Raw genomic sequence first — 27,620 nt, 5'->3', positions numbered from 1 at the left:
CCTTTGCTACCAATCCTATCACCATCACAGACAGTTCTGTTCCTTGGTTCCACCAACTCTCAAGTTTAGAAGCAGAATGGAAACCAAAGCCAAAATGAATAAGTAAATAAAATACGAGCACAAAACCAAATTCAAAAAATTTTCTTGAGACAATTAGATGTATCAAACAGAGTGATGTAATGGAACCAATCACTTGTGAAATAACTTGATGTGCCATGTCGGAGATTTTTTAATAACACCATAAAAAATAAGAAGTAGTTACTTACATCATCAATCGTTACTTTTGGAAATCCAGAAATGAAAATCAAGCACTTCATTAACCACTGTCTTCATCAGGCCATCATGCCTCAAAATGTGGCCAACTAAGTTGTCCCGTCTTCTGCTTAACCCTCTCCTTCCTAAACCGCCCGTAAACATTTCCCCGTCATGCACGAAGTTTAAATACCCATTTGCCCCACTGGTAGACCTATTTTTCTCGGCGATGAGGAACTGACGCAGGTTACTTCAATTAACTTACAATAACTTGAAGTATATTTAAGTGTTTTGTTTTAAATTTTGTATAGGTTTTAAGAATATATTAATTTATTGAAAGAAGTTAGCCTTACCTTATATTGAATTTAATTCCCTCCTTCAACTCCATTTTCTTGGTGATATTGATGATAACATCCTATTTTGCAAAGAGGTAAATCGCATCCGATGCATTTCCATGACGTTTATATGCTCCGACCAGCAGGAGTTTTTCTTTTCTTAGAGCTGTAATAGGCGCACACTTTTTTTCTCCCCACGAACTTTACAAGAGAGTGTTGCTGTCTCTGTGAAAATGTGCCCATCGGAAGGATTCTTTTACGCCCCACTACTTTATGCGAGGAGAATTTCCCTATCATCTGCCTGTAAAGTGCTAAACGAAAATTCTTCTGTGTTACTCCATGCCTAGTATTTGAGGGTGAATTGGTTTCTTTGTACAAAATAAAACTGTTCACTATAGCCGTGTTTACGACGAAGGCAAATAAATATTTCCACCACTTTTTTGTTTTCCTACCTAAGCCATAGTAGCACCTTCTTTGATCAGCTCTGTCAACACCACCCATGTATTTGGTGTACAATGCAACTGAATTTGGACAGGATACCATAGTTTGTTTGTTCCCTTTTCCTGTTTTTCTTTGCACATAGACTTTGATATTGAGATCGCAATTGGTTTGAAGGATACAAATATCCCGATTATCATGCCAAACCGTTGCAGTAACTTTTCCGCTCTGTAAATTTCTACTCTCTCCTCTTTGGAGTCTAAGTTTTTTTGGATATTTCAATTCCGCTGGCCATTCTTTACGAGATGATCTTGTAGTAGCGCATGCGTATGTGTTATTCATAAGTAGTAATTTCATGAGAGACACACTCGAAAAAAAGCTATCAAACTACACATGATGATTTTTCCCTAAATAGTTTTTCATTAAATTCATTACAACTTGCGTCCCAAGAAGCATTTCACGATTTCTTTTATCTTTTTTCCCTAAGTACACATTTCCCTGCAGGACATAGCCAACTTTAAATCCCCACTTCGTTGGCTTTCTTTGGATGTATTGTTTGATGTAATGACGTCCTTTAAAAGCAACCATTGCCTCGTCAACACTTAATTCCCTACCTGGTTTATACTTTTGCTGAAAAGTTTCCATTACATCAAGAACCGGCCTAATTTTATGCAATACATCAAAACCCTCCTCTACCTTTTTTTCCTGAGTTATATCACTAATATGGAAATATTTTGAAATTTTTGTGTATCTTCCAAAGGTCATACAATCACAAACAATTGAGCAGTCAATATCTTGGCTATGCCAGTAATCCCTGCTTTCAGGCAAATCGAATATTCCCATGTATACAAGCACTCCAATGTATGCCACCATTTTATCGCACGTAACATCTACCCAGTCTTTTTCAGCCTTTCCTGAGGAATGCAGAAGATGTTCTGCATATTTGTTTGTGTTCTTGACAATGTTGTAAAAAAATCTTCGCCCCCTAGCATATATTTTAGGAAGGAAAATTCATTGTCACCTATCGACAAATTATGAATAGGCCCTATCTCTTCTTTGAACTCCGACGGTTCTTCAAAAATCAGGGTGTCCCTCCAAGAGTCATCCACCTGATCATCACCTTTTAAATCACTCATGCTTGGGGTAACGTCATCCTCCAATTCTACTTCACTTGATCTGTCACTATCACTGTATCCTTCTTCTCCATTCAAACAACTAGAACTATCTGAATCACTCGAACTGAGGGGCATTAGGTTTCTTTTCATTTGAGCTGAGCTTTGCTTCCTTGCCATATGAGATAGGAAAAGTGTGAGAGTGCATGTGACCACCCACAAACAGAACTGAGGGGGATTAATTTTATTTTCATTTGAGCTGAGCTTCGCCTCCTTGCCATGTGAGATAGGAAAAGCGTGAACGTAGGTTTTCGCAGCGAGGGGCATCGTTGATAATGGCTTCCGGGTGCAGCTGCGTGTTGCGCTTTGTCGTGCCAAAGAAAAACGTGAGCTTGTGTGTGTCCACACAGAAAGAAATATCGCCATAAGATGTGACAATCACTCTAAATAACACAGGGCAGGCCTAGGTTTTCGTATCACATCATTTCAAAACTGGCCCTAATAAAAATCCCTTTGTAACGGCTTAAGAATCTTCTCTCCTTACTTCCCAGTTAATATACCACGCTGGAACAAAGCACCTTATTGTCTCGGGATTTTAGCTTATGGTGACGACGTTCTGCTTCTTCTTAATGAAACGAGAGATAGGAAGGATGCGTGTGCTAGCATAGATAAACACTCTCAAGATAAAACAGATGCCTATGAAGCTCAAAAGGCTGCCCAAAGTATAGCAGGCCAGGCCGGGCGGATTCGGCCGGTTTATGAAGGAGTGGAGAATGAGGCATTTAAACTTCAATAGGGAGAGGGTTAAGGTTTCTAGGAGGTTTCTCTTTTCTCCCACTCTTCTTAGCACTTCCTCGTTACTTACACGGCCAATCCATTTTATCTTTATCATTCTTCGGTAGCACCACATTTTGAATGCTTCCACTCTTGATTCCTCTGCTGCTGCCAATGTCCAAGCCTTACTTCCATGGTCAAGAAACATGCTCCAAACGAGGGGGGACCCAAAAATAACGGGAAGTTTGCAATAACTATTTTATAAATCAGTATTTTCCCACCAAATTTTTATCACCTTCAAAGTAATCCTCCTTGACTGCAACACATTTCTCTACTCGTATCTTGGACTGTTCAAAACAATTTTTTAATTCACTTAAATCAACGTTCTTTAAGCCTTTTAGCGATTTTTGTTTTGCCTCATCTACAGTCCCAAAATCCTTTATCCCTAATACCTAATATCCCTTTTCAGTCTAGGAAATAAAAAGAGTTACAGGTGGCAATTTCTAATGAATAGGGGGAGGTGAACAATTGGCATCATGCTGTTTTTTGTCAAAAACCGCTTAATGGACAGCACGGTGTGGGTGGGTGCATTGTCGTGGTGGAAGAGCCAATCCCCTGTGTGCCAAAGATTCGCCCGTTTCTTCCGATATTTTCCCTTAACCTCTACAAAATATCTAAAAAGTATGTCATTGATTCAGCAACGATCTTCTTGAACGAGGGAATGGATTTTCCCAACATTGTCGTCCGTTCTTGAGTTGACGAGTGCGCTGAGCGAGGATGGTCGATGTTCATCAATCGACATCTGTCCATTATTGAAATGCAAAAAGCAGTCATAGACACATGCTTTACTCAGAACTTTACCTCAGAATACTTTCACCATAAGTATTTTTAAGCATCACTAGAGTTTCTGTGGGAGTTTCCCCACCAAAAATCAAAATTCACAGCCGCGCGTTGCTCCCGGCAGTCAGCTATTACACGTTTCTGCTAAATCGGAAATAGTAGGTTAACCGAAAAAAACCCATAGACAAACAAATGCACTCAGAGTGACCAGGATCCACACTGACTCAGGAAATATCATTGCTTAGAACCCTTTACGGTACAAACTGAATCCTCACTCAGCCGACCCCCCACCATACTATTTCTGTTGCTTTTGGGTCCCCCCTTGTATGCATCTGATGAATTGTTTCCTTACTTCTATGTTTGTATTCTCAGCTGTAAGAAGATTTTCCTTTATGTGAAAAGCCCTCTTCGCCTGCCTATTCCACAGACTATTTCTTTTTTGCTTCGTCCATTGTTGGTAATTCGGCTTCCCAGGTAAGAAAACTCGTTCACCTCTTCAAGCTTATGCTTCCCTAGCTTAACGTTTGTTCTAGCCTCCTCTCTTTTGCTGCATACTAATATCTTAGTCTTCTTTTTATTGATTTTCAGCTGATATCTGGCTATTGTCCTTTCCATATTGGTCTCCTTCAAATCCTTCTCTGTTTCAGCTATGAGTGCTATGTTGTCAGTAAATGAAGCATACTAATATTTTCTCCATGAATATTGGCATCCAAAGCCTTCACCAAGATTTCAATGATAGCTTTCTTGATATAAACATGAAAAATAATGGGGGAAAATTCTCCTGTATTGTTGATTAGATCTGAATTGAATTGAATTGAATTTAATACTCCAAGCTTGTACGTACACTTTTTTTTTAACAGGACAACACAAATGGAGCTTTTGGTAGCTCCAATGGTTAAAAAACCAGCATGGGAGCTACCATCTTAAAAAATTAATTTCACGGCAGATCAGAAACAAAAAGAGAGTATATATAATTTTTTTTGAAACATTATCACTATGAAACATATCTGTGATACAATAATTTACAATAAGCAAGAATAAAGTATAATATGTGGACAGAACAAAATTAATTTCTTTTTTCCTCCTTTCACAAAAATATAAAAATAATATATAATAATATTTACATTATTCACAAACATCAAAAAGATCATCCATATCACCATGGGACAGCAACCAATCTTTGGCCTTTTTATAAAACTTATTTATACTCTTTAACTCTTTGATCAAACAAGGTAATTTATTAAAAATCTTCGGCCCCAAATAAAGAAATGATCTTTTAAATAAAGAAAGATTAGGCTTAGGAACTAGAAAATTTACATTCCTACGTAAGTTATAACCATGCTCGGTTCCAGAAATTGCTGGAAAACTACCACTTCTCAAAAAAAATAACTTTAAAGTTTTATAAACAAACATGTACCTTAATGGCAATAACTTAAGACTAACAAATAGGGGGTAAGAAGGCTCAAAACGATTTTTATAGGCAATTATTATGATTAACTTTTTTTGAAGTATCACTGCAGGGTTCAATGCCGTTTTGTGGGCACCACCCCGACATATCAAACCGTAACTTAACTTAGTGCCAACCAAAGCGTTGTACAATATTACTTGAAAATGGTAAGGACAATTATGTCGAATATAATACAGCTTCGATACATAATATCGTAAGACTCTTACTAAATCATTTATATGGTGATACCATTTCAAGTATTTATCAAATGTAACTCCTAAATATTTTATGCTGCAAACCTGCTCAATTACTAGACAACTACAGTTCTGCTTTAGGCAGTCTGCATTATGGTAATATAATTTAGGATTGAATGCATAGCAGTTGCTAGGATCAAAAAACATAAATTTGGTTTTTTCACTTAGTTCAAGCCCATTATAATCAAACCTTTTATGTATGAAGTACAAGTCATTTTAAACGTCATTTGCAATGCTTATTTGGTCGTAACCACTGTAACTTAAGGCGACATCATCAGCAAAAGCTGTCAAAAGACCATTAAATTTAAAACTACATAAATCATTTATATACATTAGGAATAATATTGGTCCTAGTACAGAACCCTGAGGCACACCAGTGTCCACTATTTTAAATTCACTATACTTTAGGCCCACTCTAACACACTGAGTACGTTCAGACAAATACGATTTAAACCAATTTGATGTTACACCACGGATACCAGCATCGTGCATCTTTTGTAATAGAATGCCATGGTCCAGCGTATCAAAGGCTTTCTTTATATCAATAAATAATCCTACAGTGCATCTATTTTCATTTAATTCGTTATATATATTAGTCATACATTTTGTCAAGGCATCTTCAGTTCCCATATTACGTCTAAACCCGTACTAATTAATACTAAAATAGTTGCCCGAATTAAGAAAGGTAAGCAGCCGGTGTTTAACTAACTTTTCCAAGACTTTTGAGAAGGTTGAAAGCATTGAAATTGGCCGATAGTTTTGGATTTTTGTTCGATCACTTTTTTTAAAAAGAGGTATCGTAACTGCTTATTTAAATATGATTGGAAATTCTCGTACGCAGGTTTTCGCGGTGATTACTTGAGTTCAGCATTCTTATGGGCTGCATCCGCGTCCGTTGTCGAAGAACCACAACAGTTTTGCCAGCTCTCCTGCCAGCGTCCTCAGGTGAAGGATGAAGTGAAGCTTTTAGTCCTCTCTTATATAGTCAGTTTTTGGCGCCAATTCGGTGGATTTCTTTTGACCAATCAGGGAACGTCCTCGTATTTGCGTCGAATATACCTTTTCCACGCGCTGTGCAAAGAATAGCCATCCTCCCTGTTAAAGTTCGCTGGTCTTTTGACTATCTCAATGGCCTCTCTTATTATTCTCGGGAAGTACTTGTCTTCTCTCGCAATTATTTTGGCGTCGTCAAATAAAATAGAATGTCCGGATTCACTCCAGGCGTGCTCCGCGATGGCAGAGGCTTTGAACTGTTTGTTTCTGGTCGCTCTTCGGTGTTCGCTCATGCGGGTGTTCAGCGCTCTGCATGTTTCACCAATGTACCATTTACCGCAAGAGCATGGCACTTGGTACACGCCTTCGGAGAGTAGTGGTGAAATTCTGTCCTTGGGCCCGGGTAGGATGTCAGCTATCTTAGTGACGCAGTTGAACCTAGTCACTACATCATGCTTCCTCAATACTCTCGCGATTTTCTCAGACGTCCCTGCGATGAAGGGGATGGTGACATAAGCCTTCGGATCCGGCCTGGTGGCATCTTCCGGGTCAGGCGTCGCGGGCACTTGTCCTCTGTTTTCTTCCGTCTTGGCCCTTTTCAGGACCATGTTGGCGTTATATCCATTTCTTAGTGAGGCTGATGTCAGGTGCTTCTTCTCGCTGGCAATTGAGTCCGAGTTGCAAATTTTATATGCTCGGTTAACAAGAGTAGCCTCGAGTGAGCTCTTCTGGCTGGGATGGTGATGTGATGCGGCATTTAGATAGCGGTCGGTGTGTGTAGGCTTTCTGTATACACTGTGTCCAAGCCTTCCATTCCCTTTTCTCTTCACCATGACGTCCAAGAAGGGTAGCTGATGCTCTTTTTCCAACTCCATAGTAAATTGGATGGCGTGATGCTGTGAGTTCAGATGATTCAGGAACCTTTTTAGTTCTTCCTTGCCATGTGGCCAAATCACAAATGTGTCGTCAACGTATCTCAGCCACAGTGAAGGCCGCTTGTCATAAGATTCCAAGGCTGTCTTCTCAAAGCTTTCCATATACAGGTTTGCCACAACCGGGGAAAGGGGTGAACCCATCGCGGCTCCTTCCGTCTGCTCGTAGTAGCTGCCATTCCATAAGAAGAAGGAATTGCGGAGGCAATGCTCCACCAATTTCAGAAAGTCCTTCAGGATGCCACAGTCAGTGAGTTCTCTGATGATGTTAAGAGATTCTTTGATTGGAACGTTGGTGAAGAGTGACTCAACGTCGAAGCTGACCATAATCTCGTTGTCGTTGATGACGGTGTTTCTTATGATGTCAATGAAATGCGCCGAGTCAGTGCAGTGAGTAATTGAAATTTATACATATTCGCAATTCTGGCAAACACATGATCTAAACAAGTCGAAGATGATCTTGTTATTCTTGTGGGAAGTTTCAGCAGACATTGTAAACCTTGGGAGCACATTAAATTAATATAATCATTAGATACCTGATTATTATATAAAATATTTATGTTAATATCACCAACAATAACCAGGTTACCACTAACTTTGTGAAATACCCCTTGTATTTAATTTAAGAAATGATTACGCTGAATACCGTGATGCCTATATAGACATAACAAGTAAAAATTAATAAAGCCAAAGTGTAAAGTCAACAATACACAGTCAGCAGAAGATAGTGTGACCGAAATTGAATTACCTACAAGGAATTTCTTCAAGTACATACACAAGGAGACCTTTGGTTCTACTGTAATCAGTGCATATAGCAAACATTTTAAAACCACTTATTTTGTAAAGACTTAACTCACTTTCGCCAATCCATATTTCAGTAAGTACAATAACAGTAGGTTTAAACATTAACTGAGATAAATTGATTAAGAACACATCAAAGTTCCTTCTCATACTACATATGTTTTGGTGAATTATTTTCACTTCTTTCACTATACTAAGGCTATGAATATTTTGAGCGTTAGAGAGAGCGTTAGTGCTAAAATTAAGATTACTATTTATGGAAGACATTGTATTATAAGTTATTTATATCATTCATGCACGTGAGTACAAATACTGGTTCTTTTTCAGCTTTTCTCATCAGAATTTTCCCGTCATGTATCCAAAGATATTTATAGTTTTTTTCTTTCTTCACAGCCTTTGCTGCATTCAGAACTCGCCTTATGCTCGCACAAAGCGCCTTGTTTACGCATATCGGTGAGGAAGGGCCCTGAAGGTTAAGGTGTCCAGTGGCGAAATCTCTCTTCACTCTTCTTTTGGCCATGAGGTCGCCCTTGAGCTGTTTCCGGACGAATTTCACATGAATCCCTCCGGTTCCCCTTCCTCCTTTGAAGCGATAACAATAATCAATGTCACTCGCTTCCAGTTTTACCCCTAAGCCAACTCCAATTTGACCCACAACACTCGTCAAATTTTCATTAGAGTTTAGGGGGTATCCATGCAGCTCAATGGAATGAGAGAGCATACGCTGTTCTTGATCATTGCACTGGTTTTCAAGAGCCGCGATTTGTTTCTTCAAGTTATTATTTTCCTGTAGCAATACATTTATTTTTTCAAAACACTCATCTACTCTCTTACCATGGGTGTTAATAGGCGAGGAAAGGTCTTCGATCCTTTCATGCAACTTATTTAATGAGTCACCCAAATTACACTCTGTTTCTTTAAGCTCAGATTTGATCTGTTTAAGTAATCGGTGAAATAAATCTGTGGAGTCACTCAGAGGGGCACTTTTGGGTGTTGCACTGGAGGGCTCAGAAGTCATGCTTGACCTGCGAGACACTCGGCAATGGTGGCACCTCCAAACTTGTTTGCTTGCGATGATACCTTGTATATCTTCTTTAGAAAGAGGGGTATCCAAGCAATTACCATGAAATTTGAATTGGCAATCCACACATAACAAACAAACTGAACTGCGTATAGATTTTTTACACAACTTGCACGAGTTCATGTTGGTAGCAGATATACTTCCACAACGTGCACACATTCACCAATACATGGCCTTGCCTCTAGCTCGGAGCGGGAAATACGTCCGAACGCGCCAGAGGTCTAACCCAGACTGAATGGATCTACTCGAATGTCATCTATTCCTGTGGCCGTATTCTCTCACAGGTCTCTCATTGCAGTGCCAAATTTTAATCTTGAGATGCTGATTCCCATATTTTCCTTTTTAGCTTCACTTTCTTCTTGGATAATTTTTTAGCTGAGTTTGCTACCATTGCATAACTCCTTCATTCTTTCTATTATTCTTTCGATCTTTCGGCTTTGTCTCTCTCAATTTAAATATTTCCATGCTTGTCCTTTATGCCATTACATCTTGTACTCTGTGCCTTGAAATGGTTCCTCACTAATCTATAGGCCGCCTCCATTTTCCCTTGTATGAGGTTACTTTGCAGGTCCTTGCATATGTTCCTCATCCACGCTTCTCTGGCTTTCCTCCCTTTGTGGCAAATCTCGCTCTTTATTCCCTTATAGCCAGCCTGTCCTTCTGCAGTATTCACATTCTCATATTTTCTCCATTCTTCAATGAGGTCTTCGACTCAATTCGTGGTCATGGCTTTTCCTTAACACATTTTCTTCTCCCTAGAACTTCTCTAATGGCCTCCTGAAGCCCACTTTTGATATTTTTCCATCTATTCTCCACTGATTTCTCAGTCTGATCTACATATTCCCTTCTCGCTCTCCACTACTTCTTGAAAGGCCTGTTGATATCTTGCCTCCTTTAGTTTCTCTAATTGCCATGCGTTCTTTGCTGATTTCTTCAATTTCTTGAATTTCAGATAGCATTTCATCATCACTAGATTTTGACCACTGCCATTATCTGCCCCCATGTAGCTTTTACAGTCCTTTATCTGGTTTCTAAACCTCTGCTTCATCAAAATATAGTCTAGTTGAAATCTTCTTTTGTTTCTCAGCATTTTCCATGCATATCTTCTTCGCATGTGATTCTTAAAAAGCATTTTGGCAACCAGTAACTTGTATTTTGTGTGAAGAATTCCAGGTGCCTTTCTCATCAGTCAGTTTGATTTCCTTATCCATATTTTCTAGTTATTCCTATATCCTGACCTTCACCAATGACAGCATTCCAATCACCTAAAACAATAAGGTTTTCTTCACCCCTTACCTGTTTGATTATTTCCCATATATCATCGTTTAAATCGATATGTTTACAAGACATTATCAGACACAATATACATGAATAAGTGCACAAGCTGGGAAGAAGATAGTTTCAGAATAAGTTGAGCTAATCCATATCTGCATTGAAATATAATACATTTCCCTTCTCTTTTCCCCTCATATTTGTCATTCCTGGTCAAATATAATAATATTAGGCAATATTTGGACAATAAATGTCAATGATGCTACTTGCTGTCACACTTTCTATTTGATTAGTCTCACTCTTCACTGTATACACCAAGGATGAAATTTGCACACAAAAATTCATTTTAACAGCCAGATTTGAAATCCTCATCTCATAATAGGGTGGTTTCCTATTATTTTTTTATTGCCTATATCGGAAGATTATTACTCCTGGAGTACGTATTTCACGCTTTGAGATTTTTAAATGATATCTATTTTTCGCGATTAAATGAAAAGTGAAAATTTTCAAGCGCGCGAAAACGCGACGGGTAAGGAAATCTCTCCATGTGACGTATTTCTGGTTCCCCCTCCCGTCTTGTGAGGTGACCTTGATCGAGGCTCTGAGCGCTGATAGGACGCAGGATGCTAGAGGGTAGCTGAGTACCTTGCTGGCTGGTAGCGCTTGGCTTAAAAAAGGTTTATTAATACCTTATCAAAGGAAGAAAACTTTCTGACCTTAGCCAGTTTTAATAGGTGATTATTAAGACATGTTTCCCTGAGCTCTGCGCCTCATGCATGCATTAGTAATCTCAGACGATGTATAACTCCTATCTTCTCCTATAGAAACTAGGTCCCTGTGACGTCACGTGGAGTGGCATCGCATGGGCGCCAATCTGGCCCTTTTCAAATGAGGATAAAAATGGACCATGGCCATTCGTCTAAACCGGTATTTCTAAAACGAAATAATTTGTATATTATGAATACAGTAATGGTGGGTAACAAATCGCAATCAATGCCTTTCGGTTTCTTTGATGAAGGAAACTACCCTATTGCAAGTAGGGTTTACCAAAGCATTTGACCCCATGAATCATCACTTTTAAAGAGACTTTATGAGGTGGTTCAATGAGCATGGTCTTGGCTGCTGGTCTCTTACCTCCACATTGGAGAACAGGACATAAGATCATGCCAAATGAAAAAAGATATGGAAAAATTACAATTTCTATACTGTGTGTATAAATCCCAGCCGGCAAAACAAAACTTCCAGGATTGTATCTGGTGATACAAGGATCATGGGCATATCCAGAGGGGGGCTTTGGAGGCAACTATCAGTGATACATCTGCTGAGACCACTGACCACTGGGTATCTATATCCTTTGACACTCCATTTTTCAATGCTGATACATTTCACTATGCCTGCCAATAGTGCAACCATCCTCTAGGTGGCTAGCACGAGTGAAAATATATCCAGGGTCCTGAAGAAGTGGGTTATTGCCACAAGATTCAACTGCATGACAAAAATAAACCAAATATATAGTTCTGAAACCCAAAGATAAGATCCCAAAAAATATCCATGAAGGTGCATATGTACTGCGTACCCTGCTCATACAGCAAATCATATAAATCGGCGAGAAAAATAGGTCCATGAAGATCCGCCAACAGGAACACAAAAGGACAACAAAAAAAACAGAATGTCAGCCTCTCAGCAGTCGTCAAGCATGCTTGAAGTGAAGCTGGACATGAAATTAAATTTGAGGAAGCCAAAATAATCGCAAAAGATATTATCCCAGGCAGATAAGAGAATCAATTGAAATAACGAATATGCCAGAAAATTTTAACATAGAAGATGGGTACTATTTAGCAAATGCTTGGAAGAGTGTTTCAGAAACCGGACAATAACAGAACAGCAGCGAGAGAATGTGGCCAGTCACAACGCAGTAGCGATGAGCTAGGGCTACATAAGCAATGTGAAAATACCGATATCGGACCTTCGACCGAAAGACACCTGGTGGAATCCAGGCAAAACTGTTGTCACCCTAACATAAGACAATCAACGTGTGACGAGAGATGGAGAGATCATCTAATCAAGAATGCCACAGAAAACTACAAGATAACAAATGTGCTGAAAAATAAAAACTTTTGGGCTATGTCGCTGCATCAGTTTTTGGTCGAAAAATGTTGGGCCCACCCAAAAATTGATGCGGCGACACATCCCAAAACTTTTTTTTTAACATGACAAGTACCCTCAAAAGTTTTAATGAAGAAAAACATGTATGCAGAAGGTTGCAGATTACTGCATAATAATTATTGAACTTTCCGTAGCCATCAAGGATTTAAATAGTGGAGGTCTAAAAAATTTTAATGCATAAAAATTAAACTAGCCTTTTTCATCAATTATGTGCGAACAAAAAGGCACAAGAGTACAATACTTACAATCTGAATACAGCCTGTATCTGTAAACATGGCCTTTGCTTGGTCACTCAAGGAGAAGTGATACAGGATACTGTATACTGTGGCATGTAGCCTTGTATCACCGGTTGCTAAAATTTTCACCAAATGTGGTATCATGCCAATATCAATCATCTTTGCACGAAGGCAGCCATTAAAAGAGAGATTCATCATTAGCTTAAGGGACACATTAGATACACCCACACTGGGCCATGACACTAGCCTCTGTAATTTCTCAACAACATTCAGTTTTATCTGCAAAAGAATGTTATAATCATTTCAGTAATTAATGCACCATTAGTTAATTGATGATATATATATATATATATATATATATATATATATATATATATATATATATATAATATATGATGATATTGGTCTATAATAAGAATAGCTACCATACCATACTGTCTACATTCTCCCGCATTTGGGACAATTTTGTTAAAAATGTCAGCAGAACTAGGAGTAGCTCTGGGTCATCTCGGTTGAGGCACTTCAGTAGTATTTCCACAATATTTTTTTTGGCCATCCGTTCTTCCAGCTTCAATGATTCGGCCAAATTCAGTAAAAGTAAGAAGGAAACTGCAAATAAAGCAAGAAATTCAATTGTTTAACTAGTAAATAGAAGAAAATATTTCACTTTGTTAATTTAACTTTCTTGGCTTTTATTTTTCCAGCACTTCTCAAATGTTGGAACCATTTAAATTGATTGTGCAGAATTCACCTCAATTTTATACATCACAATAAGCCACAAACATTTGAAATATATAATATATTTCCACATCAACATGCAAATATTCCACTTATTTCTTTTTGAGCCCACATTTTCTTGAATCAGCTAATCAAAATGAAAGAAAATTTCAAATGCTGGTAAAGACCTAAAAGACCTGCTAATTTTTTGATATAATTCGTTCCTTCCCTTTGTCATTTTTTCTAAGGAGTGTAGAAGTGATTTATCATGGTTAGGCACACATTTAGTAGGCATCACGATTCAGTATCAAGGCCAAGTTGGATAGTGCTTTCTAAACTAATGATTCTTTTCCCATATCACAGCCATTGGCTGCACAAAAACACAATATTTTGGGAGAAAATGATAGATAATGGGTATGCTTACACAAATCACAGTAATATTCTGGTCACATAAGGAAAATGAATGCATGGCTGTGATCTATCTTACATGCTGTCCAAAGTGTCTTCTTACAACTTCCATTAATAACATATGCTAGAAATATCATTTTCACTGGGAGTAGTAATTTAAGTACCAATTTAACCAATTCTCTCTTAGTCTTCCTACCAGCCTATGTCTATAAACCTAAACTGGTAATTAAAACAAACAGTTTCTTGTTAGGAATTAAATTTTTCATAGATGACTACGTATAGACACACAAAATGGACTAGTGTACTTTGATATACCTAAAATGATCACATGTCACTGATTAGAGCTGGAATACGTACTCATTTTAGTCAATAATCATAATATAATAATAGCAACTAATAACTATAATATTATGATAATTTTAACAGCATTATAATTCTGCTGTTGCTATGCATACAATAATTATTTTAATTACATGGAAAAAGCTGTGTAATGGGATGTCACAATTTTGCTCCAGGCAACAAGCTTTATTTAATCAGTTTGCTCAGTAGACCCCCAGTAGGGTGTCACGGGCGAGTGCGAGTCTCACTCCGCACAGTCGTCCGTCCATTAAAATTTAACGACCGCTCAAAAGTTTACGATGTGATGAAAATTCCTCCAGGTGCTCCAACACCTATGGATGACTTCCACTCCATAGACTCCGCGACTTCTACGTCCTGTATTTCCTTTCTTGTATTGAAGCTCGAGTGGCGACTCTTCACATCCTTTTAACGTAAGGTTTGATTACTGGGGGACGCTATGAGGAGATGTAAGAGGAAGATGGAACAATGAACGGTCGATCTATGTACCAGGAAAAGAAAACACAAATGGTCAATTAACATTCAGTAATTCTTTTGATAATTATTTATGGTAATTTTGAAGATCCATGTCCCATTCAAACGTAGTCTTAAAAATCCATAAATGCATTATCGGCCAAATATGTTTTATTTCTTATGATGCTACTAGCCACCAAATGACGGCAAAATTATAGTTGATGACTGTTCCATATGTTTACATCTATGTCATGAGTACGTTTGCAAATAAAATGTGTTTCACCATAAAACTGATGACAAGTTCTATTAATGTATAGTATCTAGTATGGACTTGTAAAGATCTCAACCATACATGTGTAAGGACTCGGTGCATTGCCTTTGGACCCGAATCCACAGGTTTATGGGAAGGTCATGGGATTTTTTTTACAGACTATCTGACACTAAGTATGAAATGAAGACTATAGCCTTCAAGAAATAATTGTTGGTTTTCCTCAGAGATAGGCTATATTACAGCGTCGGTGAATTTCTGTGCACTTGATTGTCTGTTTTTAAGTACTGATATAGTTTCACCTATGGTACAAAATTGCCTTGTTGATGTTTCATACATTAGTATATTTGTAAAAGTGGCACAAATCTCAAGACAAATAAACAATATTGTTTGAGGGCTTATCATGAAATTTCCATATGATTAGATCCAAGGACATTGAGGCATGAAAATCCTCAGATTACCTTTTAAGAAGTATTGTATATCTCCGAAAATAGTCCCCCTCTGGATATAGTCCTCCTCCTAATTTTGAGGCTTCAGCTCTGGGAAAGTTTTAAGAAATGCGTTTCAATATAGTCCCCCCTTTACTTTTACCCACTAATTTCCCTACTAATTTGGCCAAAGAAGCAATAGAAAATAATGAATGCCCAGAACAAGTTCGGGTAACTCTGGAGCATAGACATAGATTCAGACAACTTTTGAATTTTTTATTTGACCCTTTCCATGAGGCATGACGTAACTTCATGTCCAGGCTACCCTAACCACAAAACAAGGGACAAAAACTCAAGTGCAGGGAGGGGCTCCATGCATAGTGGCATCACTGTGCCTCAGCCTCTCCAAAGTTTTGATGAAAGATGGAAACCTAATTTCTCTTTCAGAAGCCAAAACATGTCTATGATACTACGAAATTTTATTTAAAAAATTACGGCACACTATAAATCAGGGTTCCCACTCTACCTGAACAATGAAATTCACGGCTTTTTCCAGGTTTTCACGGTTATTTTTCACGTTTTCACGGTTTTTTTTAAGGTTTTCACGGTCTCAATTTTGCTAAATTCACGGTCCGTTAATAAGCCAACAATAAGAAAATCACTGGCCGTATATCAACAGAAAATTAACGTACGCGAAAAACGCCGTGAATGTTAACGCCGCAATGAAAAGTGATATCTGTTATGACGTGATCTATCGTTTGCAAAATTCAGGGCTGACTAAAGGACCCGCCCAACCGCGCTCTTGCCCGGACGCCGAATACCCTTCGGACCTTCTTCCGTCCGGACACTCGAGGTACTTTTTTAATTCCTCGCTGAGAGATTGTTTTTTGCGCACGTTGTTATTACTGCACAGTAACCGAATTTCCCCCACCCCAATATTTCTTATTTACAGGAAAATATTTTATTTAAATTGTTTATAGAATATAATAAATTGATTCTTTCTTATTCAGCGGAAAATATTTTATGAAAATTGTTAATAGAACATAATAAATCGAAAAACAATTTCATACACCGTATTAGCACGAATCTAAGACGAACACGATTCTAAGACTACCCTCCTTTTTTGGAACTCCACTAGGGGACAATTTTTCTTTATTAATAACGATACGATTATAAAATGAATGCGGAAAAACGATCAATGCTTCATTTTTTTTGCTGGATTGCCTATGTCCCAGGAAACGCAGGATTTTGGCGAGTAATTAAGAAATTCATTAAAGGTTTCAAAACAATATTTTAGATAATAACAGGAATAGTAGTACTTTATCAAGACACATACGTCATATTGTTGATTCGACCCATATCTCTTTAAAAATTCTGAATGTTTGCTCTCCACTCGGCATTTACAATGCTATTATGGATTTCAGTCAGATGTAAAAATTCTTATCCATCAAACACCATTTCCAGTACACATATTCACGAGAGCAATGTGCATGTTGTGCCTAAAACAACCGCATTCGCCGGTGCAGTGACTGGTTGTGAGATGGATCACGAAGGCCAAAAATAGTCAATTACTTGAATTGTTCCTGTCTAATGAATATATTTTTAATACAATTGAGGTAGTGTGTAAAGCGTGAACAATGTTGCGTTAATCGTCAGCGGCACGCCCACCTGGATCTTCGCCTTCATATCTCTACTTGTTTTCTCCAGGTAGCTCACTCTACCCCCACCCCTACCGTCATGTGCTAGCGGACAACCCAAGGCGCTCTGCAATATTCACGCGCATCTAGCCCGGATTCTTTTCTTCATGTTCAATTATTTTCAGTCCATCTCTTAAAGTTCTCAATAGTTTCTTCGGAGGGGCCATGGTCCGAAGACGACTAAAATTAAACTAGTGAAAATGACTCTATTAAACTCACATGGAAAACACTCGGTGGTTCGAAGTCCAGCCACCCCGGAAAGTAGGGAACCACTCGTACGAGGTGAAGTTCGGAACTGATGCTATCGCGTACGGGGGTACGCAGAGCACACTGCAGAGGGCGAAGCGTGACCATAGGACTGCGCCATGAAATTTTTTACCCTAAAGATGCCCATTCTTTTCTAATTAGCGTAGCGCCAGATGATCAGATGAATTCGGATTGTTAGTAGGGAGAAACAAAAATCCTGAGAAGATATCCCTTCGTCAGAAACTCTGACAAGTGAGACTACTTGTAGTAGTATAGCTCGTAAATTGATAACTGATAACAACCTGGTATCATGTTTTCGGAACAAAATGCCGAATTAACTGCCGTAAGCTCAGCTACGAGGATATCGCGTTTCACCAAAAATCACCATCGTATTTTTCCATCTATTTCCTTGCTTAAAATACGTCATGTGTGGTCTCGTTTTTTTTAACGTGCAAATTACTAACATTTCAATCTAATAAAAGCATAATAGCAATTACTGAATATCATTGTTAGATACCTTTTGGGCTAATAGGTGATTCATGCAGCAGTTGACCTCCATAAACTGGGAACTTCGAAGCAGTTAGGCTGAAAAAGGTCAGTTGGTGAGAAGAGGGGGGAGCGCGAAACACGTTTCTATTGTTCTCGTGTAACTCGATATTTTTTTCGAAGCTAAGGTCTTCGTAATAAGATCCCTGCGCGAGCTGGGACCTGTTTTTATTTTGAAGAAGAGGAAAGCGTCAGAAGGGGGGAGGCGAATGGTGAATGGAGGGGGATAAAGGTTCTTGGGAAATGCGCTAATGTTACTTTCCCACGGCACTGAGCTTCTCCCAATGGTAGATCCATCTCTTGGAGAGGATTCCAACTACGTGCTTGTCGTTATTAGCCATAAATGACACATTGTATTTATTTCGTCTCATTTTCATCAAACGATGGATGCGGGAAAATTCTGCGTCGGAACCGCGATCTTCAAACGATCAATGCGAGAAACGATACTTCGGGGAACGATAGATGCGGGAAAAAATTAAAGTGTCTATAAGGAACTTTATTTGGGACCAGAAACGGCGAACGATCAATGCAGGAACGATAGATCGAGGTTCCACCGTATAACTTTCTTTTGAAAGCGGCAGTGTAATGACTTCTTTTCTCTGCTATTGTAATACTCTGAAACCAAAACTGAATCGATCTCTCTAATCAGAGGCAAATCATGTTCCCTTCTTACCGTTGCTCTGGGAAAAATGGAACGACTATGTAGCATAATTAATCGTAGAGGGCGTAACTTGGTGGAAATCCATAATATCACGAATACAAGGATCAAGGAAATAGCAAAGTTCTTGATCCTTGTATTCGTGAGACTATGTAGCAGTTTATATCGCGACGGCATTGAGGCTTTAACGACACAAACAAACAGCATTACCTTAGATAGCACAAAGCGGAGGAACTGGATCACCACCGACAGTAAATAACTCCACACAAACTTTCCGGTTGCGACGTAAAACTGGCAAGTTCCAGGTCGACGCATGCGACAATCGTGTAATGCTGTGTTGCCATAAGCGGAAATCTTCTCTCGTTTTCAGGGCCGCAATGCGCGAGAATTAGTAACGTCACGCCGAAAGCTCGCTGTCACCCGGTTCAAACGCAGGGAGCGTAGTGTCCACAGCGCATGGCAGGTTGTCAAGGCTAGCGGTCTTCCAGTCATAGGATTGAGGGTGTTGAATAAACGTTCAAATTTTTCGACACAATGGCCATCTAGATTTAGTTTCGAAAGTGGTCGCTGCAGCCAGTGGGAAGGCTAATTGGGTTGAAGGGGGACTAAGCAGTGACCGAGGGAGGGGAAACCAAGCCATTTGAGGAAAGTAAACAAGCTGATGAGAAGTGGTGTCATATTTCAGGAGCGGGAGAGAAAAGGCCTGCGCTGGGGAAAGATGTTTTTTTCTTCAGGCAACATTCGTTCCCACGCTTTTCTGACCCATGCGACCGCATGCGACGATGCTCGCCACAATGAATAGAAGTGCGCTAGCTACGAACGAAGATGAAAATTTCTGGGAAGGTATTATTATCAAGATTGAGAGATTTTTAAGGTTTTAAGACGAAATTCACGGCTATTTCCCGGTTTTTTCACGGTAGAGGAAATTCACGGCTAATTCACGGTTTTAAGGTTTTCACGGTTGAGTGGGAACCCTGATAAATGATCGAAACTGAAAATAAGTACTTCCAATTCAGAAATCATATTCCCACAGCTTCAAGAGCATACGGGAGCGTGGGGCAAAACCGACTGGGCGGGTCAAACTGGCCTCTTTAAAATAACCTGGTAGTTGTTGCTTTCAAGCAGCAACATTATAGGCTAGTTAAAGTGGCTGCCATTACCAGCAGATCTAACTTTTTTTCTTTTTCGTAGTGGCCGCCGTTTAGTTTCAGTGAATTTTTCAAGTTTTAAAGTGATAAAACACAAATGCTGAATCTGAATACTCAAGTAGATGTAATATATTGTGACTTTAAAAAAGCCTTTGATAAGGTTCTTCACCCCCTTCTGTTGACAAAGTTAAGAGCATATGGCATTTTTGGAAGCATTTATAATTGGTTCCAAAGTTATCTTTCTAGCAGAAAACTGTTGGTTAAAATTTCTGGCTTTAAATCTTTTTCCTTTTGTGCCCCAAGTGGAGTTCCTCTGGGATCCCATTTGGGACCTTTGCTCTTTTTACTTTTTATGAACGACATTAGCAGTTGTGTATATGCATCAGGTGAAATACTTGTTACATGCTGATGACCTAAATATTTATTACCAAGTCAATGAACGTAAGGACACCTCTGTACTAACAGACTCCCTCAATAACCTAGTGAAATGGTACAACAGCAATCACATGGAATTGAACTTGACTAAGTGTTATATACATAATGACCATAAGTAAAAGTAATTCAAAAGTTGAATTCAATTATAGTACTAAGACTACACATTAGATAGAGTGGATTGTTTTCAAGATATTGGTGTTATTTTTGATAGCAGATTATCATTTGCCCCACACATAGAGAGCATTCGACTAAAAGCTTAAAGAATGTTGGGATTCGTTGGCCGAACCTGCAAGGACTTCAATGACATTAACTGTCTTAAATTGCTGTACATAGCATTAGTGAGACCTATCCTTGAGTATTGCTACATTATCTGGAGTCCCATATGTACAAGTCATTGAGAAAGTGCAACATAAGTACCTTAGAACTATTGCCTATAAATTTCACCTAAATGGGTTTAATGGTGACCGCAATACGCCGATGGAATGTTTGAATTTAGCCTCCCTTCATCTGTGGAGAAAACAATTAGCCATTATTTTTCTATATTTTACATTAAATAATCATGTTAAATGTTCAACTTTGCTTTCTCTTGTATCCCTTAGAGTTCCAATAGCCTCATCTTGAAGCACCTCACTGTTTTCAATTCCTTTTTCAAGAAATAACAATTCTTTTTTTCTTGCATCTTTTTCCTGCAATGAGAGATACATAGCAATGCTAACAGTAACGTGGACTTTTTCAATACACCATTAAATACTTTTAAAAACATTGTTAAGTCAACAGTTAGGTAAATGAGTAATACTTTTATAATTCCTGCTTTCTTCCAAATTACTTCCTGTAAGCCTAGGTGAATGTGTATTCACATTATGCCTTCTCTCAGTAATGGTCTTTCTTATTGAGTTTTGATTGTATTATATTAAGAAGTAATTTATATATTTTCTTTTATATTATTGTATTGGTTTATTTTTTTGTGTATTTTAATTTTGTATGGGTCCCTATGCCCATTAATAAACCATATTATTATCATTATTATTAGACAGTTTTCTTAAGGATTTTTATTACGTTTGCTTTGGATCTGGCAGCTATTATGCCAATCTGATTCACCAATTGTAAGGTAATATAATAATTTAGTGTTTTTAGTTGTGTTTAAGTCCATGTAGCTTGTAGTTGATTATGGATACGCTGGTATTACCATATTTCTGATGCTGTGTGTCGAGGGGCAAAACCATCACCGGAGAGAGGGGCAGGACGGACCGAGGTTGAATGCTCTTAAAGATAAAGATGATTTTGACAAAGGAGATGAGGAGGCTTGCATATTTTGCAATGAGTTGTATTCCAATCCCAAGAATAAAGTGGGTTGGATACAATGTTTGAACTGCAAAGGGTGGGCTCACGAGGCATGTTCAAATATGTGAAGAAGAGGATGACAATTTCATTTGAGATTTCTGTAGATATACTCATATCCAACCTCACATATTGTTCATTTCCTATTTCATGTTGAGAAATATCGCACACGTGTTAAAAGTGTGTACGTAAAATAAATCTTCCAAAATTGAACAATAAAGGTTTTTTAAATGCAAATTCTATGGGTGTATGTTTTGCCCCACCTATGGGTCAAAATCGTCATTTTGTCAATGTTTGAAAAAATCATACATGCAGGAAAACCTCTATGTAGTGAATCTCTTTACATCATAATCCTCCAAACTTCATACCACCCCAACGGTCCCGTCAGATTTACATGTAAATTTATAGGCTAGCCTCTTTGTAGTGAACCTCTTTATCTCACAAAACCTCCACTTATCATACCACGGATACAACCCCGAGATAGCCTAACTACATAAGAGTCTTGGCTTCCGGGCGTTCCTCCATGTTGAGTTGTCCATACAATGCGGAGGAACGCCCGGAAGCCGAGACTCTCATGAAGAAACACTGCGGAAACCTCAGATGAAACTGCCTAACTACCTCCGCAAATTGTGGCGAGACAACTAGAGATCATTAATGCAGCCGCCATTATGCGACATGGAATGACATTTTGAGCAATAAATGTTTCACGCTTATTTTTTTTTAAACCTTTAATATGTTGTAATTTTCACATTAACCATAAGTCATGGCCATTTTGTTCCATACCTAGCAGTAAATAAGAATAGTGGTATTAAAATATCATTTTAAGTGACTGTTTAGTTAAGAGAGATCACATCATTTTCTCTTGAATCATGGTAAAAATCATGCGATAGCGCTCGCTTTCTTTCATCATTGAATAATAAATATATGTTCACTAATGCATGCATGTTTATTTAAACACATAAATATAATGGTTTTAAAGAAATTATTGTCTTTCATTTCCAAAGGATATGAAAAAATGGTGCATATCACTAAAACCTCTCTATAGTGGACCTCCATACATCAAATTGCCCAAATTTTGGTCCCCTCCATTGCGATATAAAGAGGTTTTACTGTATATGTAATCACAATCATAAAATGCATTTACATTAATATTCTACACCCTATATGCAATAATTTTACTTTTAACCACATTTAAAAGAAAATTAGCAACAGAAGGTCAAGTTTTAAATGAAAAAAGGTTAACAGGTCGTTTTTGCCCCTCTTTCCTCTACTCAAGTTTGGCTGCTGTATATGGCTACTGGGATACTGAATGAATATGTGCCAATAATACTAAAGAGTATTGCTCTGGACACTTAAGTTGAAGAAGATCATTGTGTGAAATCTATACTTAGAATTTAGTCCACGAATACCTTTCACTTAGAAAGGTAATATGCCATACCCTGACTGTGAAGTGCATTCATATGAGAATGTACTGTAATATAAATGGGTACCCTTTTGGAAGAATAAAAGTACTTTGAAGTTATGTTTCCTTAGAATAGCATGAAGACTAATAGGAAACCATAGGAAATCAACAGACCTCTTAGCAAATGATTCTGCTGCTTCACAAGTGAATGGAACTTTTTCAGTTTTCTCTCATACTCTGGATCTGATATGGTGACTTCTGATCTGTCACTGATATCAGGAGTGCTGGTCACCTGAAATAAATATTTATCATCATAAATCTTGTAACTGATATGCATGTTCCAAATACCACTGGTACATCCATGTCTTACAAAAGTCCATGTCAACACATGAAGATTCAATTTCCTGTGGGAAAATCGTTAGACTTGACCAATATTCAAACCCAAATATGTATCCAATTTTCCACTTTTGAAGGTCAAAGTATAGCTCATCAAAAATCAGAAGCTCTGAGCTTGGATTTTGGTTAAATCAAATGTTTTTTTTTTCGCACTGAATTTCCTCCTTTGATGTTCACATATTTAAATCCACATGAATGGCTGTGTATAGTCACTAGCCATTGCAGTGCTTTCAAAACTGATGATTATAAAAATGACTGGAGTTTAACATATAACCATGATTACACAACAGATTCTTTAATTTTATAAGTGTGATACCTATGATGTTATCAAAAGCTAATAATAAAAAAATGGTCAACATAACAAATGGTCATTCTTAACAGCTGAAGTCATGTTTTGAAGCTGTGCATATATTTTTTTTTCTCCTTGCTAAGGGACATGGGATCTTAGATTTTAACTTAATGATATTAAATAAATATGTCACAAAGTAGAAAAAGTCACTTACCTCAGAGAGAGCAGGAGATATATCAACTGTATCTTTGGGGAAGATTTCTGGCAATGCCGGCACTCTCAACTTCAACTTAATGGTTGCCTTCCTCTGTTCCAACCACTGCTCCCACTGTTTGCAAATTATTTGGTCAATGAGCTACTACAGTGCCTAAGTATATCTTGTTATCATTGAAAATTATCAGAGCATTATACATTATAACAGTAAGAGATATTGGTGCAATTGATGGTTGGTGAATTAACTTTGTAGAAGTTATACATGATAAAATAAAATAAAATCACTTTGTACTTTCCACAGAATTTAAATATTTTTGCAACCGGTATTCATGTGTTCTATGTCATTTTCAAGCTAGACTGTAATGACATAAAACACGTCAAAACCGGCCGCAAAATTATTAAAATTGAGTGGAAAGTGCAAAGTGATTTTATTTTATTTTATCAAGAGATATTGGTCATTAATAGGCCATTTGTAATAGTGATAGCAAAATTTAAAAAATTCGGAGAGGCATCTATCATAGATATTGTTTGCAAGTAAGTAATATAGTATTATTAAGCATATTACACACAAACTACCTTACAGACTGTGGGAGGAGATGAAGATTCCATGCCCATAAGTAATGCAGCTCCAGCAGGTACTTTAGTTATCTTCCCAGTCAACTTTCTCATCTCCTCCTCAGGCTCCTTCTACACATAAATAATTAAGGTGAAAGATAATTCCAGAGCATATCTCATGATTTCCTAATTCTATTTAACATTATACGGGGACATGTACCTTTTTTATTTAAAAATATACAGCACACTCCCGATTATCCGGGCTAATGATGGGGAGAGGCGGCACGAATAATGGGAAAACACGAATAATCCAAACTTTTACTTTAATTTCTTGTAATTTTTAAAAATTTACGCAAATCAAACAATCTACTATTATCTACATGGATTGCCTGTAATTTTAGATTACTTTCCAAAATCATACCAAGCTTTCTTTTCCCGACCGCGATCTTTTCAGCGGGAATAATGCGTTTTTACTCGCACTTCTACAACTCTGTGTTACACCTAGTATCCAAAGACCACGCATGTGTGGCTGTGAGATTGGGGATTCAGAAAAGTGGTTTGCACGAATGTTTCGAAACCACTCCGCAACATCGGAAACTATAGACGTCAGGCACCACACCGCGCAGTCGCGTCTCACACAAGTTGCGCGGGATGCAACTGCTGATCCGTGGATCCTTGATTACTGACCGTGATCGCACATGTCAATGGTTGAAAAAAAAGAAGCACATAACTCCCGTGAAGGTAACGGGGGTGCGACCACACCATCGTGCAGCAGCAGTCATAGGAAAGACATATGGCAAATTGTCTACGCTGGCGAGTGCCTGACTATGAATCGTGCTATCTCTACTTCCACTTTCCTTGCTGCCTTCACTTCTATTATTCCCTTCCCTTCCAGTTTGACCTTAACTAGTCGCGGCGTAAACATGCCCGAGTGCGACGAATTCTCCGGTTCCCTTCCGAATTTGCGATATAAGATATACAAATAGAGATCGTAGATAACATTTCTCTTACTTTACGGATGGTTTACCATCAAAGAATCTTCTAAAATTAACCAAGAGTTTTTTTATCCAGGCCACTGATCGTCGTCTACAATACTGGAGCAGACGTCAAGTAAACTTGAAAAAATCCTTGTCAACAAGTAAATAAAATAATTCCATTTTACAAAAAAGGGGATTCTAATGAGAAAAAGCCTGGTGCAGCCTTACATTAAATGTGGATATCTTGGTGCTTTTGCATCCGATTTTATTTTTTTTATAAAGACCGCTGAAAACGTCAAAGAAGCGTGAACTCATGCACGGATAATCCCAACACAGATAAACTGCAGCCGGATAATCGGGAGTCTGGTGTATCAAGAAAAGAAACAGGCAAATGTAGTTAAAGTTCAATACTATAGAATACAAGACTTAAAATTAGAATTACCAGCGATAGCAAATTCTTGATCAACATTTTAGTATTGCATAATCATCAAAACTTCACCCTAAATTTAATTTTAAAATAAATACTTATGAATCATAATCTTTCCTATTGAATTTAGCAATTTTTTATTTTCCAATTTATCGTTAAATCTTGATTTGATGCAGTTGTAGGAACTAAAATGAGAGTACCATGTAAACTCTAAGAATATGAAACTAAGTGTTGGGAAAAAGATGACCATGTGTCAGATGCATAATAAATGAAGATATCTTGTGTATTTTAGTACTCATAAATTTTGTTTGTAACAATTCAATTTTGAGCTATGAATTACGAATGTTAAATCAATGAATTAATCGCTGAAAACAAAATCAGTTATCTGGAAATAGATATATAGCTATTTCATTCTCGTGCACTCCTTTTTAAAAAAGCAATGAGTGGCCATCTCAAAACCATAGCATCCAATTTTGGTAGTTGTTAGAATAAAGCCATCAATACTCATTCAACACTTGATACGTGACAGGTGTGTAAAACATGTTTTCAACCCAGCATACCCAAACAAGTTTTAAATGCAGAGTTGTCACCATGTGGGTTTCAAATAGCAGTTCAATCACAACATTAGTAAGTAACCAAAGCTTTTTCTTCAATATTTTGTGGGCCGTTAATATTTTAAGAAAATACGATAGCTACTTCTTTTTTATTGAAATTAACTTCGAGAGCATGTTTGCCAAAGTGCTAATGCCCTAATATTTTTTTCTTTTAAAATACTATCATTGGGCATGTTTAGGGAGAGAGAGTGCTTAGAGCTCTTGCCCACCACAGGAATGGACCACTACTTACTTATATGTTCAGAGTCTCCCAGAGTTGAAAAGTTGAGTGAGCACCACACAGGAGCTTTTGAATCATCCGAAAACATACCATTGGCCACGCAGAACTAATGCTTGAGCTCCTGCCAATCAATGATGAGTGCTCAGGCAAGTATTAGCAAAAAAGAGTGCTTCAGGAAATGACTGGGCACTCACTTGGAGCTGCTGTGTAGGGATCACATTCAAGGGAAAATTCTACAGCTGATATGATAGCGTCCTGAGCACTCACTTATGCTAAATGTACCCCTTATGTCATCAAATATTGATTGTTTTGTAGGGATGTGTGAGTACTTGAAAATTTGAGTCGAGTAGTTGGTACTCGACTCGAGTGATTTGAGTAGTATTACTAATTTCAGGTCAAGTCAAGTAGTTACGGTTACAGAGCTGTTGAGGCCAGTAAGTTCAGAAATCTGCCAACAGAAGGCGTATCATGAAACTCGTGTAGTAATATCGTTTATAAAGTCGCATTATCTTTGGCCTAGGAGTTTTAGCTTTTGAATTTGTAGCAGTCAACCACTATAGTGGTCACCATGGGTACTGAATACCTTTTCGGTGCCACCGCACCCAACCATCTTCCGCCCCTGCAGCGTATTCGGAGTAGACCACGGCATGGCTCATACTCTCTTCTGCAATGCTTTTATAACCTAACATGCTTTCTTCACTCGAACGCCGAGGGAGTACGTAAAAATTGTTAGGATTTCTAAGGAAAAATGTAACTTTTACGTTTCAGCGGGCAATGCTGGTTTTTCCCAGTGTTTGATGTCACAATTGGTGCCATCTCTTAGCCTTTTTGAGCACTAAGTACATCTAAAGTTAATGTTCGTTTACTCCTTTATAGCCTTTAGTTTCCCTTTTGA

The 27,620-nt window shown here is 38.1% G+C and overlaps 1 protein-coding gene across 1 annotated transcript in view; it reads right to left on the bottom strand.

The window, feature by feature from the left end:
• LOC124171679 (kinesin-associated protein 3-like) overlaps window positions 1-27,620 on the bottom strand; it is an 80,866-nt gene that overhangs the window by 39,457 nt on the left and 13,789 nt on the right. The window contains exons 4-8 of the mRNA XM_046550912.1: window positions 24,509-24,619; window positions 23,934-24,047; window positions 23,209-23,326; window positions 13,364-13,542; window positions 12,943-13,212 (exon numbers count right to left, since the gene is read on the bottom strand). Coding sequence (XP_046406868.1) covers window positions 12,943-13,212; window positions 13,364-13,542; window positions 23,209-23,326; window positions 23,934-24,047; window positions 24,509-24,619 — 792 coding nt within the window. The remainder of the gene's footprint in view (window positions 1-12,942; window positions 13,213-13,363; window positions 13,543-23,208; window positions 23,327-23,933; window positions 24,048-24,508; window positions 24,620-27,620) is intronic.

This window comes from Ischnura elegans, chromosome X, assembly GCF_921293095.1.
Source record: "Ischnura elegans chromosome X, ioIscEleg1.1, whole genome shotgun sequence".
Lineage (NCBI taxonomy): Eukaryota > Metazoa > Arthropoda > Insecta > Odonata > Coenagrionidae > Ischnura > Ischnura elegans.
This window is presented reverse-complemented; position numbering and strand designations above follow the sequence as displayed.